General features: G+C 46.6%; 1 protein-coding gene across 1 annotated transcript in view; it reads left to right on the top strand.

Annotated features, from left to right (window-relative positions):
* Window positions 1-15291, top strand: part of LOC139239030 (echinoderm microtubule-associated protein-like 1) — a 139761-nt gene that overhangs the window by 98203 nt on the left and 26267 nt on the right. The window contains exons 5-9 of the mRNA XM_070867533.1: window positions 138-267; window positions 4567-4716; window positions 12338-12407; window positions 13571-13681; window positions 14607-14702. Of these exons, the coding sequence (XP_070723634.1) occupies window positions 138-267; window positions 4567-4716; window positions 12338-12407; window positions 13571-13681; window positions 14607-14702 (557 nt within the window). The remainder of the gene's footprint in view (window positions 1-137; window positions 268-4566; window positions 4717-12337; window positions 12408-13570; window positions 13682-14606; window positions 14703-15291) is intronic.

Here is a 15291-nt window from a genome sequence, read left to right as displayed (position 1 = left end):
GAACCCATGAAGCAAATGCATTACGTGACCAAAACAACACAGGTGATGAGCCGGAGCAGGATAGGGATAGTTTGAAGGACTCGATGGCTGGTAATCGTGTGTCTCACCTGCTTGTGTTTTTGTTCCGTGCCTTGCAGAGGAGAGCTATGTGAAGATGTTCCTGCGTGGCCGCCCCATCACCATGTACATGCCACGGGCGTTGGCTGGATCGTACAAGTTGCATGCCGCTGTCGAGTTGCCGCCACACAAGCTGAAGATGGAATGGGTGTATCCTCCGCATTAGCGCGTCCCCAACAAATCAATCCTGTCGCAACTTTGCAGTGTATTGCAGGGCCAACTGTAACACTGCATGGAGGGGTTGGTTACTGATTATTCATTCGGGGCCCCCCACTCCCCATTCTGGGGAGTGCCTGAATTTGGCAGCAATAAAAGGAAAAAGCACCGCTGCCATGGGAAAGAGAGGGGGGAAAAAAATAGAGAGAAAAATTGGGGCAGGGGTTACAATTGTTGAACTCGATGTTGAGTCCAGAAGGCTGTAAAGTGCCTAAAACGAAAGATGAGGTGCTGTTCCTCGAGCTTCATTGGAACAGTGTCAGAGGCCGAGGATAGAGGTCAGAGTAGAGCGGAGAATTAAAGTGACAGGCGACGGGAAGCTCGGTCATGCTTACGGATTGAACGGAGGTGTTCCGCAAAGCGATCACCCGATCTACCCTAGGGAAGTGAGGTGTCCCCCAGATGCTGTATCTGCCCACGCTCCAATCACCGACCTGGACCTTGATGACTTCGCTCTTCGCTGCTGTCTCCCTCCTGCTCCAGCTCACGCTACTCCCGGGCCGCCGTACCTCCGCTCTGTGCGAACTAGGTCCGTGCAGCAGAGCAGGTCTTCACTCGTCCTGGTTAACTCTTGCCACTGGACCAAGACCTCGCTCTGTCAAGCCCGTGTGGTGGCTGGTGTGCAACAGCCACCCCACGTTAAAAATAATCCACGCACAGGCATCTTCCACCCTTCAAGATGTAGTTCAGGATCCGGAATATTAGGTCCTTCATTGAAACACCTGTGAACTCAACCTTTTTTTAGCATGGAAGCAAGTCATCCTCGTTTCCAGGGACTGCCTATGATATGATTTTACCAGCCCTCCCAGTAGTTGCCCCGAGCAGTATTCTTGGACAGCTGATTGCTGGTCACACAGCCACCTCCTCTGACACAGAAGGTTCTTTGCACTAGAAGTCCACAAGAGATGGATTAGCAGAAACTAACGGATAATGTGGCGCACATAAAGGCCTCCCCACTATCCTGGGCTCCCAGCTAACTCGGTTGGCAAACACAGCACCTAATAGAAACATAGAAACAGGTGCAGGAGTAGGCCATTCAGCCCTTCTAGCCTGCACCGCCATTCAATGAGTTCATGGCTGGACATGCAACTTCAGTACCCCCTTCCTGCTTTCTCGCCATACCCCTTGATCCCCCTAGTGGTAAGGACTTCATCTAACTCCCTTTTAAATATATTTAGTGAATTGGCCTCAACTACCTTCTGTGGTAGAGAATTCCACAGGTTCACCACACTCTGGGTGAAGAAGTTTCTCCTCATCTCGGTCCTAAATGGCTTAACCCTTACCTCAGACTGTGACCCCTGGTTCTGGACTTCCCTAACATTGGGAACATTCTTCCTGCATCTAACCTGTCTAAACCCGTCAGAATTTTAAACGTTTCTATGAGGTCCCCTCTCATTCTTCTGAACTCCAGTGAATACAAGCCCAGTTGATCCAGTCTTTCTTGATAGGTCAGTCCCACCATCCTGGGAATCAGTCTGGTGAATCTTCGCTGCACTCCCTCAATAGCAAGAATGTCCTTCCTCAAGTTAGGAGACCAAAACTGTACACAATACTCCACGTGTGGCCTCACCAAGGCCCTGTACAACTGTAGCAACACCTCCTTGCCCCTGTACTCAAATCCCCTCGCTATGAAGGCCAACGTACCATTTGCTTTCTTAACCGCCTGCTGTACCTGCATGCCAACCTTCAATGACTGATGTACCATGACACCCAGGTCTCGTTGCACCTCTCCTTTTCCTAATCTGTCACCATTCAGATAATAGTCTGTCTCTCTGTTTTTACCACCAAAGTGGATAACCTCACATTTATCCACATTATACTTCATCTGCCATGCCTTTGCCCACTCATCTAACTTATCCAAGTCACTCTGCAGCCTCATAGCATCCTCCTCGCAGCTCACACTGCCACCCAACTTAGTGTCATCTGAAAATTTGGAGATACTACATTTAATCCCCTCGTCTAAATCATTAATGTACAATGTAAACAGCTGGGGCCCCAGCACAGAACCTTGCGGTACCCCACTAGTCACTGCCTGCCATTCTGAAAAGTACCCATTTACTCCTACTCTTTGCTTCCTGTCTGACAACCAGTTCTCAATCCACGTCAGCACACTACCCCCAATCCCATGTGCTTTAACTTTGCACATTAATCTCTTGTGTGGGACCTTGTCGAAAGCCTTCTGAAAGTCCAAATATACCACATCAACTGGTTCTCCCTTGTCCACTTTACTGGAAACATCCTCAAAAAATTCCAGAAGGTTTGTCAAGCATGATTTCCCTTTCACAAATCCATGCTGACTTGGACCTATCACGTCACCATTTTCCAAATGCACTGCTATGACATCCTTAATAATTGATTCCATCATTTTACCCACTACTGAGGTCAGGCTGACCGGTCTATAATTCCTTGTTTTCTCTCTCCCTCCTTTTTTAAAAAGTGGGGTTACATTGGCTACCCTCCACTCGATAGGAACTGATCCAGAGTCAATGGAATGTTGGAAAATGACTGTCAATGCATCCGCTATTTCCAAGGCCACCTCCTTAAGTACTCTGGGATGCAGTCCATCAGGCCCTGGGGATTTATCGGCCTTCAATCCCATCAATTTCCCCAACACAATTTCCTGACTAATAAAGATTTCCCTCAGTTCCTCCTCCTTACAAGACCCTCTGACCCCTTTTATATCCGGATGATTGTTTGTGTCCTCCTTAGTGAATACTGAACCAAAGTACTTGTTCAATTGGTCTGCCATTTCTTTGTTCCCTGATTCTGACTGCAGGGGACCTACGTTTGTCTTTACTAACCTTTTTCTCTTTACATATCTATAGAAACTTCTGCAATCCGCCTTAATGTTCCTGCAAGCTTCTTCTCGTACTCCATTTTCCCTGCCCTAATCAAACCCTTTGTCCTCCTCTGCTGAGTTCTAAATTTCTCCCAGTCCCCGGGTTCGCTGCTATTTCTGGCCAATTTGTATGCCACTTCCTTGGCTTTAATACTATCCCTGATTTCCCTTGATAGCCACGGTTGAGCCACCTTCCCTTTTTTATTTTTACGCCAGACAGGAATGTACAATTGTTGTAGTTCATCCATGCGGTCTCTGAATGTCTGCCATTGCCCATCCACAGTCAACCCCTTAAGTATCATTTGCCAATCTATCCTAGCCAATTCGCGCCTCATACCTTCAAAGTTACCCTTCTTTAAGTTCTGGACCATGGTCTCTGAATTAACTGTTTCATTCTCCATCCCAATGCAGAATTCCACCATATTATGGTCACTCTTCCCCAAGGGGCCTCGCACAATGAGATTGCTAATTAATCCTCTCTCATTACACAACACCCAGTCTAAGATGGCCTCCCCCCTAGTTGGTTCCTCGACATATTGGTCTAGAAAACCATCCCTTATGCACTCCAGGAAATCCTCCTCCACCGTATTGCTTCCAGTTTGGCTCGCCCAATCTCTGTGCATAATGTGGGACTAAACCGTTAGAAGCCCCTCAGTTCAGTTCATCTGTATCGAGATCGCTGATCTCTGCATGTTTGAGATAGGGTGCTACATTTTGTCTGGGTACCCTTGGGCCAGTGAGGTTAGAGAATGGGCCAGCATGCGCACTAGGATGACCAGATCGGGCTTGGTCTTGATGCCCTTGTAGTTCGCCGACAATTGAGGCCCAAGCTCGTACATGAAGACGTGGCCAGTGTCCGTGCATTCCCAGGATGAGTTGGCATTTGCGGGAAAGGGGCAAAAGAAACTGCCCTTACTTAATAATAAAAACAGAAAATGCTAACAATGCTCAGCGGGTCAGGCAGCATCTGTGGAGAGAAACAGTTAATATTTCAGGTCTGTGATCCTTTGTCAGAACTCTCAATTTCTGGCAAGGGTCACAGACCTGAAACGTTAACTCTCTTTCTCTCTCCACAGATGCTGCCTGACCCGCTGAGATTTCCAGCATTTTGTTTTTATTTCAGATTCCAGCACCTGCAGTATTTTGCTTTTGTATTAAACTTCCCTTACTGTTGCTTGAACAGAATGATCATCAAAATCCTCATTTACAGATCATGCTTTTGTTATAGAGTTCAGCTGTTTTATTTTGTTAAATGTCACCAGTTTGATTGCTACTTTGTGAGTTTGACTACCTATAGGTTGCAAATTCTAGTGCACATTGTGCTCTGCACGATTGTGTGATTATAATACAGTGGCTTACACTCCCGTATAGATGGCCTTAATCAATCCCTCCAGCTATGGTTATCGTGGGCGTGATTGCCGCTCCAACCTTTATCTCCTGCCGACAGGTGAGATTGTTTACTTCATTGCATCGGTCGTTGTGTTGTATAACGTTGAGGAGCAACTGCAGCGTCACTACCTCGGACACAACGATGATGTGAAATGGTGAGTAACATGTCAATGTTTAGCTCAGTGCTCAGTGTAGTAATGCATCATTCTCTAGATCTGGGCTTAATGTAGTAACGTGCCAATCCTTAGATCAGAACTCTGTGTAGTAATGCGTCATTCTCGATCAGAGCTAGATTTAGTAGTGCACCTATAGGAACATAGAAACAAGAGGAGGCCATTCAGCCCCTTGAGCCTGCTCTGTCCTTCAATAAGATCTTGGCCTCAACTCCACTTCCCTGCCCGCTCCCCATAACCCTCGACTCCCTTTGGAAGAAAGGATTATAGAAGTTGGAACTTTGTGTGTAGAAGCGTTTCCTGATTTCACTCCTGAAAGATCTGGCTCTAATTTTTAGACTATGCCCACTAGTCTTGGAATCCCCAAACAGCAGAAATAGTTTCTTATATCTACCCTATCTGTTCCCCTTAATATCTTGAAAATTTTGATCAGATCACCCTCTAAATTCCAAGGAATACAACCCTAGTTTGTGTAATCTCTTAACCCCTGACGTCTGGGTATCATTCTGGTAAACCTACGCTGCACTCCCTCCAAGGCCAATATATCCTCCCTCAGGTGTGGGGCCCAGAACTGCTCAGTGCTCCAGGTGTGGTCTAACCAGGGCTTTGTGTAGCTAGCTGCAGCATAACCTCTATCCCCTTGTATTCTCGTCCTCTAGATATAAAGGCCAGCGTCCCAGTCGCCCTCTTGATTATTTTCTGTACCTATTCTCTGAACGATGTAGTCACACGCCTTTTTAATGAGAGCAGGGCTTGGTGTGGTAAATGTATCTTTCTGTACGGCCGGGCTGGGTCACACAGCTTTCTTCAATGGCAGCCAGGTGGGTGATTTGATCCTATTTACTAGAGGGGAGATGAGGAAAAAAACATTTCACCCGGGGGGGTGGGGTGGGGGGGGCGGTGTGGGGGTCAGGAACTCACTGCCTGAAAGGGTGGTCGAGGCAGAAATCCTCATCGCATTTAAAAAGTACTTGGATGTGCACTTAAAGAGCAGTGACCTACAGGGCTACGGACCTAGTGCTGGAAGGTGGGATTAGGCTGGGTAGCTCTTTTTCGACCGGCACGGGCCGAATGGCCTCCTTCTGTGTTGTAATTATCTTTGATTCTATGAACCCAATAAAACTTTGCTTAGACCTCCAAGATACTCTGGCCTACTCCTGCTCCCAACACACTGGTGTTCGAGTTTGCCAAGCTTTCATGTGTTAGAAATGGCTAAAAGGATTTTGTGCTGCTGGTGGGACACTCTGGGAATCAGTAAGACGATTCTTCAAGGGGAAGTATCAACTGCTGACCTAAGGATATCTTGGCTGGAAGTAAATCAGAGGGGAAAGGTGTAGTGGACAATTTAAAATAAACTCGACACCAGCTCTGCGTTCAAAATACAGTAGTCTTTATTTTGCACCGGTGGGGAGACCACCTGCTCTTTTCTGTAGCCAGGCTTCTCTGATGCTACAAAGTTCCAAGCAACCTTTTATACACTTAATGATGCATGTCAGCCTTGTGCATGCCCCCCCCCCCCACCCCCATGCCATTTAACTGGCCCAAAGCCCGCGTGCACAATTGCTGCTTGACTAATTCGCTTTCGCATCACACAATCATTGGCCTATGTCTCATACCAGATGGAGTTTCTCCAATCTGTTACCTCTGACCCTTTGCCCTGTTTGCCTCTCTGGGTCTCCTGTGGTTCAACAGTTTGGCCATCTATAATTGTACTCGCAGCTTACACAGCTTGCAGCAATTCATCATTCTGACATGATGTTTTTAGCGTTGTCTCTTCTGCCCTTTAAGCAACATAGAAAGCTGACCACTACTATTTAACTCTTTTTAGTCCCAAGACCCATTCTTAACCCTTTAATAATAGCAGAGCTTGAAGGTCCCACTTCAAAAGGAAAGAAGATTGCAGTCGTACAAGGTTTTTTAAAATCTGCATGAGGAAAGTAGGGTAGCCAGTGGATGATGTCATTTGCAGCAATATTATTCCAGAGAATTTGTTGAACTCCAGGTGACTTGTTGGGGTAAAATCTGGCAGCAGTAACCAGGGCACTGCGGAGCGGCGCAGGACAGGTCTTGCTGCCCCGGTGTGTCTCGCTCCCGACTCCCGGCTCCTGCTCTGTGTGTCTTTGCTGTTCCTGCTTGCCCGGGGCCAGCCACGCAGCATGTGGACACCCTGCATTGACTGCTGGTCCCGTACTCACCAACACTTTTTGAGCAAAATCTTGCTGCTCCGTGCTCTGTGGGGAAATTCACAAGAATGTGAAGCTGCAACAAATAATGTACATTTTCCATGAATAGTACATTATTTGTCTCTTGCTCTCTTGCATTCTTGCTCTCTTTCCCTGCTCTCTGTCTCTGTCTCTGTCTCTCTTTTAGTGTTCGAAGCATTGAAAATAGGTGCAGGAGTAGGCCCTTCGAGCCTGCACCACCATTCAATAAGATCATGGCTGATCATCACCTCAGTATCCCTTTCCTGCTTTCTCTCCATACCCCTTGATCCCTTTTAGCCATAAGGGCCACATCTAACTCCCTCTTGAATATATCCAATGAAATGGCATCAACAACTCTCTGCGGTAGGGAATTCCACAGGTTAACAACTCTGAGTGAAGAAGTTTCTCCTCATCTCGGTCCTAAATGGCCTGCCCCTTATCCTAAAACTCTGTCCCCTGGTTCTGGACTTCCCCATCATCGGGAACATTCTTCCTGCATCTAACCTGTCCAGTCCCGTCAGAATCTTGTAAGTTTCTATGAGATCCCCTCTCATCCTTCTAAGCTCCCGTGAATACAGGCTCAGTTGATCCAGTCTCTCCTCATACATGTCAGTCCCGCCATCCCGGGAATCAGTCTGGTGAACCTTTGCTGCACTCCCTCAATAGCAAGAACATCCTTCCTCAGATTAGGAGACCAAAACTGAACACAATATTCCAGGTGAGGCCTCACCAAGGCCCTGTTCAACTGCAGTAAGACCTCCCTGCTCCTATACTCAAATCCCCTAGCTATGAAGGCCAACATGCGGATGACACTAAGTTGGGTGGCAGTGTGAGCTGCGAGGAGGATGCTATGAGGCTGCAGAGTGACTTGGATAGGTTAGGTGAGTGGGCAAATGCATGGCAGATGAAGTATAATGTGGATAAATGTGAGGTTATCCACTTTGGTGGTAAAAACAGAGAGACAGACTTATTATCTGAATGGTGACAGATTAGGAAAAGGGAAGGTGCAACGAGACCTGGGTGTCATGGTACATCAGCCATTGAAGGTTGGCATGCAGGTACAGCAGGCAGTTAAGAAAGCAAATGGCATGTTGGCCTTCATAGCGAGGGGATTTGAGTACAGGGGCAAGAAGGTGTTGCTACAGTTGTACAGGGCCTTGGTGAGGCCACACCTGGAGTATTGTGTACAGTTTTGGTCTCCTAACTTGAGGAAGGACATTCTTGCTATTGAGGGAGTGCAGCGAAGATTCACCAGACTGATTCCCGGGATGGTGGGACTGACCTATCAAGAAAGACTGGATCAACTGGGCTTGTATTCACTGGAGTTCAGAAGAATGAGAGGGGACCTCATAAAAACGTTTAAAATTCTGACTGGTTTAGACAGGTTAGATGCAGGAAGAATGTTCCCGATGTTGGGGAAATCCAGAACCAGGGGTCACAGTCTAAGGATAAGGGGTAAGCCATTTAGGACCGAGATGAGGAGAAACTTCTTCACCCAGAGAGTGGTGAACCTGTGGAATTCTCTACCACAGAAAGTAGTTGAGGCCAATTCACTAAATATATTCAAAAGGGAGTTAGATGAAGTCCTTACTACTCGGGTGATCAAGGGGTATGGCGAGAAAGCAGGAATGGGGTACTGAAGTTTCATGTTCAGCCATGAACTCATTGAATGGCGGTGCAGGCTAGAAGGGCTGAATGGCCTGCTCCTGCACCTATTTTCTATGTTTCTATGTAACATACCATTTGCCTTCTTCACCGCCTGCTGTACCTGCATGCCAACTTTCAATGACTGATGTACCATGACACCCAGGTCTCGTTGCACCTCCCCTTTTCCTAATCTGCTGCCATTCAGATAATATTCTGCCTTTGTGTTTTTGCCCCCAAAGTGGATAACCTTACATTTATCCACATTATACAGCATCTGTCATGCATTTGCCCACTCACCTAACCTGTGCAAGTCACCCTGCAGCCTTTTAGCATCCTCCTCACAGCTCACACTTCCACCCAGTTTAGTGTCATCTGCAAACTTGGAGATATTACACTCAATTCCTTCATCTAAATCATTAATGTATATTGTAAAGAGCTGGGGTCCCAGCATTGAGCCCTATGGCACTCCACTAGTCATTGCCTGCCATTCTGAAAAGGACCCGTTTATCCCGACTCCCTGCTTCCTGTCTGCCAACCAGTTCTCTATCCATGTCAGTACATTACCCCCAATACCATGTGCTTTGATTTTGCACACCAATCTCCTGTGTGGTACCTTGTCAAAAGCCTTTTGAAAGTCCAAATACACCACATCCACTGGTTCTCCCTTGTCCACTCTACGGGCCCAAGTTTCCACATGATTTGCGCCTGATTTTTAGGAGCAACTGGTGGAGAACGGACTATCTTAGAAATCGCAATTCTCCACATTTTTTTTTCTGCAGTTCTAGTCAGTTAGAACAGTTTCACTTTGGAACAGAATTTTTTCTTCAAAAGGGGGTGTGTCCGGCCACTGACGCCTGATTTCAAAGTTTCCACAGTGAAAACATACTCCAAACTAACTTAGAATGGAGCAAGTGAAGATTTTTGTAGAACTGAAAAAACCTTGTCTACACATTAAAAAATCAAGCGCAGGTTACAAATTAGCGTCCAGAACGAGGTGGGGGGGGGAAGGGAAGTCATTAAATTCTACAATAAATCCTTATTTATACTTATACAAATATTATACAAATAAATCCAACCTGAATAAACATTTATAAGCAAAGAAAAGATTAAATAAACCATCTTCCTACTTGTGTGAAAGTGCTTCAGCCAGGGAGAATGCTGCAGGAAGCCTCACAAGTTGAGGCAGCCGTTCCCACGGCGGGGGGGGGGGAAGGAGGCAGCCGTTCGTTCCTGCGGGGGGGGGGGGGGGAAGGAGGCAGCCGTCGTTCCTGCGGGGGGGGGTGGGGGAAGGAGGCAGCCGTCGTTCCTGCGGGGGGGGGTGGGGGAAGGAGGAAGCCGTTCCCGACGGCGGGGGGAGGGGGGAGGGAGGGAAACGGCTGCCTCAACTTTCTGAGGCTTCCTGCAGCCTTCTCACTGCTGCAAGAAGCCTCAGTGCTGATGGCAATGTGCTTTTATTAAAAAATGTTCAAAAATTAAACAGCTACAAAGAACTACAAAAATGGCCGAGTGCCAATGTTTCCTTCACACTGCGTGTGCGCGAACGCTCCAACGCGCACGCGCAGGGTTGCCGGCAGGAAAAAAACTAATTTAAATGGTACCCGCCCCCTCCCACTTACAAAATTGGCGCGAGTGGTCGGCTCCGCCCTCCGGACGCCACGCCAAGCAGACATGGAGCTGCAGGGCGCTCCAGAATTGCGCGTTTTTTTTCCGGCGCGAAAAACGGGCGCCCAGCTCGGAGGGGCGCCCGTTTTTTATCGTGTGGAAACTTGGGCCCTACTAGTTACATCCTCAAAAAATTCCAGAAGATGTGTCAAGCATGATTTCCCTTTCATAAATCCATGCTGACTTGGACCGATCCTGTCACTGCTTTCCGAATGTGCTACTATTTCATCTTTTAATAATTGATTCCAACATTTTCCCCACTACTGATGTCAGGCTAACCATCTATAATTACCCATTATCTCTCGCCCTCCTTTTTTTAAAAAGTGGTGTTACATTAGCTACCCGCCAGTCCATAGGAACTGATCCAGAGTCGATAGACTGTTGGAAAATGATCACCAATGCATCCACTATTTCTATGGCCACTTCCTTAAGTACTCTGGGATGCAAACTATCAGGCCCCGGGGATTTATCGGTCTTCAATCCCATCAATTTCCCTTATACAATTTCCCGCTTTATAAGGATATCCTTCAGTTCCTCCTTCTCACTAGGCCCTCGGTCCCCTAGTATTTCCAGAAGGTTATTTGTGTCTTCCTTTGTGAAAACAGAACCAAAGTATTTGTTTAACTGGTCTGCCATTTCTTTGTTCCCCATCATAAATTCACCTGAATGTGACTGCAAGGGATCTACGTTTGTTTTCACTAATCTTTTTCTCTTCACATATCTATAGAAGCTTTTGCAGTCAGTTTTTATGTTCCCAGCAAGCTTCCTCTATTTTCCCCCTCCTAAGTAAACCCTTTGTTCTCCTCTACTGTATTACAAAATTCTCTCAGTCTTCAGGTTTGCTGCTTTTTCTGGCTAATTTATATGCCTCTTCCTTGGATTTAACACTATCCTTAATTTCCCTTGTTAGCCACGGTTGAGTCACCTTTCCCGTTTTATTTTTACTCCAGACAGGGATGTACAATTGTTGAAGTTCATCCATGTGATCTTTAAATGTTTGCCATTGCCTATCCACCATCAACCCTTTAAGTATCACTCGCCAGTCTATTCTAGCCAATTCACGTCTCATACCATCGAAGTTACCTTTCCCCAAGTTCAGGGCCCTAGTCTCTGAATTAACTGTGTCACTCTCCATCTTAATAAAGAATTCTACCATATTATGTTCACTCTTCCCCCAAGGGGCCTCGCACAACAAGATTGTTAATTAGTCCTTTCTCATTACACATCACCCAGTCTAGGATGGCCAGCTCCCTAGTTGGTTCCTCGATATTGGTCTAGAAAACCATCCCTAATACACTCCAGGAAATCCTCCTCCACCGCATTGCTATCAGTTTGGTTAGCCCAGTCAATATGTAAATTAAAGTCGCCCCATGATAACTGCTGTACCTTTATTGCACACATCCCTAATTTCTTGTTTGATGCTGTCCCCATCCTCATTACTACTGTTTGGTGGTCTGTGCACAACTCCCACTAGCATTTTCTGCCATATGGTATTCATAGCTCCACCCATACAGATTCCGCATCATCCAAGCTAATGTCCTTCCTTACTATTGCATTAATTTCCTCTTTAACCAGCAACGCTACCCCACCTCCTTTTCCTTTCTGCCTATCCTTCCTAAATGTTGAATACCCCTGGATGTTGAGTTCCCAGCCTTGGTCACCCTAGAGCTATGTCTCCGTGATGCCAATTTACATCATATCCGTTAACTGTTATCTGCGCAGTTAATTCGCCCACCTTATTCTGAATACTTCTCGCATTGAGGCACAGAGCCTTCAGGCTTGTCTTTTTAACACCCTTTGCCTCTTTAGGATTTTGCTGTAATGTGGCCCTTTTTGCTTTTTGCCTTGGGTTTCTCTGCCCTCCACTTTTACTTTTCTGATAGTGAAACATTGTCAGGTAAGGACACCGGAAGAAAGTAAAATGTGGTGAAACACATGAATATTCCATAGAATAGAGCTGCTGGGCCCTCTGGTTTGCCCTGACAGTGCTCTCTATCCAGTCTGGGCCTTATTTTGGTCCTAGTACTATTTTTGAAGAGGAACGAAAGGCCAACATAGTGACTCATCTGTCTTTTCCTAATCTCTCTCAGCCTTGCAATACATCCTGATAGAGTCACCATGGCAACAGGGCAGGTGGCAGGAACCACAAAAGATGGAAAGGTATGACATATATTCAAATTTTAGTTCTAATTAGTCAAATACCGAAGTTAAATTTGCCTGTTCTTTCCATCTTTATCCCCCATATGGCACGCCCCAAACAAAGGGCCCATTCTCTGTTCCTAACTGTTGCTTCACTGCGGTAAGGGAGGAAGACCGCTACAGTGCAAATGACTGTGTCTCTATCATGTCCAATAGCAGCGGAGACACCAGGAACAGATGGCTGGGGATACTTGCTTGATTGGTGGATTATATAAGGTGGAGGGAGGTTTGGGGAGTGTAATGTATGCACTTGGTGAATATGCTCACAGGTTGGTAGAGCTGTTGCACTGAGTGGCTTAACCAGTCACTAGATATTCACTAGACTCAATAAAACCCCAGCCAATTGGGTCTAGGTCAGCCACGATGAGGTATGCTGTTGTGAGCCTGGTGGATGAACCGATAATGTGTAGTGTGATAATCAACCAACTAGTTCTTAATAGCAATGTGTTGCTATGAATTCTTAAACAAAGAACCCATGAAGCAGATACATTACAGGGAGAATCAAGGAAGTGGGGGAAATGTTATTAATTCATGGGATGTGGGCAAGGCCAGCATTTATTGCCCTTGAGAAAATGATGGTGAGCTATCTTCTTGAACCGCTGCAGTCCGTGTGGTGAAGGTGCTCCCACAGTGCTGTTGGGGAGGGAGTTCCAGGATTTTGACCCAGCGACAATGAAGGAACGGCTGATATATTTCCAAGTCAGGATGGTGTGTGACTTAGAGGGGAATGTGGAGGTGGTGGTGTTCCCATGCACCTGCTGCCCTTGGCCTTCTAGGGGGTAGAGGTCGCGGGTTTGGGAGGTGCTGGCGAAGAAACCGAGTAGATCTCCTGAATTACAGAAGTGTATAGGGAGGGGGGTCATTTTCTGGCATCTCTCTCTGATGTCTGAATTCTTCTTCCATTCTGGTTGTCAGTTAGATTTTTTGGAAAAGTATTGATTTTGCAGGCTGGTAACTTCTGTCCATGGGGAAAGATTTTCTCTGTTCAGTAATGATAGTGGAATCAATAATACGAGTATAACAAGATGTTTAGAATTTCACTACAAAGAGCAGGCAGAGGAAATCCCCTCCCTCTGAAATGTGACCAGTTTAAAGAGCTTTCTCCCTCCCCCTTCCTCTGACAGCAACTTCCGCCTCACGTTCGTGTGTGGGACTCTGTGAGCCTGAACACCCTGCACGTGATTGGATCGGGGGTCTTCGATCGAGCCATTTCTTGTGTATCCTTCTCCAAGTCTGTAAGTCTGCTTCTGTTGTTTTTTTTTAGTGCATTTGGTGCATGCAGAGGATTTGTTCCCTTGTTGGGGATATTTCCACATGGGCATCGGTGTGCATAACTCCTGTGGACTGGGGCTAAAGGTTTACACGCACACCACCTGAAATCCAAACCGAAGCCACTTAGCAATGTTGCGAAAGTGAGGCCTGGGGGCGGAAAACACTGCTCCTCCACTTCAGCCCCACGTTCCTGATCTTTGACCGCCCGGTAGCGGAGGGAGGGGCAGGTAAGTTGGAGGACTTCCTTGTGGGTCTGTTCCAGGGCCTGGTCAAGGTGGCCATCTACAAGTCCAGGTCCATGTGGAGCAGGTGGTGCTGGGGCGCTCTGGCGCTTCGCCTGCGCCTCTCCCGCTGTCCTTTCCGCTGCTTTCTCTCCATACCCCTTGATCCCTTTAGATGTGGCCCTTACGGCTAAAGGGATCAAGGGGTATCGAGAGAAAGCAGGAATGGGGTACTGAAGTTGCATGATCAGCCATGATCATATTGAATGGTGGTGCAGGCTCGAAAGGCCGAATGGCCTGCTCCTGAACCTATTTTCTATGTTTCCGCGATCCAAGTGGCCCTGGCGAGGGAGCACGCGGTGTCTGTTGGGACGCTTGACACTTGAAGCCTTCCATGCCCGGTGAGCACCAGAGAGACTTCAGTATTACACCTGAAATAATATCATTATTTAAGTTTATAAGTTTCATTTTTTGTTAAATGGTTAAATTCTTTTAGTTCGAAAAAGGAGGCAGTTTTTGGTATTTTTTTTTACTTGCCTCTTCCTTTCTCCTCTTCTTTCTTTCCACGCTCTTTCTTCCTTTCTCTCTCTCTTGCTCTCTCCTTTCATTCTCTTTCTTTATATTGAATTTGCTGAGCCACGTACACTAACATTGTTTCATTGAACAGAATGGAGGTGCTCACTTGTGTGCAGTGGATGATTCCAATGAACACATCCTCTCGGTGTGGGACTGGCAGAAAGAGGCAAAGCTGGCTGACGTGAAGGTAGGACCCCATTTTGGACGGAGGGTTTCTATTCTGTTCATAATAAAGTAATGTAACTGAGTACTATAGATGTAAGTGTGACTGTAGTTGCTTTATTCTAACTCCAGAGTGCTGGTACAGCATGGGAGGCCTGCTTATATACAGTGCTCCCAAGGGATGCTGGGATCCCTTGGGACTCCAACATGTACGCCCTCTGGTGGCAGTATAATACTGGTTACATAGGGTTGCATACATAATAGTTTCACCCTGCAATGATTGATTTGTTCTTAAAAGCTAATCTCTGAGAGCGGGTGAGTCCAGTGGCAGCTCCTGCCAGCTAGAAAGAACTTGCATTTATATAGCGCCTTTCACAACCTCTGGACGTCCCAAAGCACTTTTCAGCCACAGAAGTACTTTTTTGAAGTGTCGTCACTGTTGTAATGTGGGAACACGGCTGCCAATCTGCCCACAGCAAGCTCCCAAAAGTGTTTTATTTTTTTTAAAAGAATACTGGAACTCTGGAAATTCACAGCTGGTTCTTGTCAGATTTTGTGTTTCAGGTAGGGGCTCTTGATTAGAACTGACGAGGGTCTCTGTCTCAAACGTTAGC

Source organism: Pristiophorus japonicus, chromosome 26 (genome assembly GCF_044704955.1).
Source record: "Pristiophorus japonicus isolate sPriJap1 chromosome 26, sPriJap1.hap1, whole genome shotgun sequence".
NCBI lineage: Eukaryota > Metazoa > Chordata > Chondrichthyes > Pristiophoridae > Pristiophorus > Pristiophorus japonicus.
This window is presented reverse-complemented; position numbering and strand designations above follow the sequence as displayed.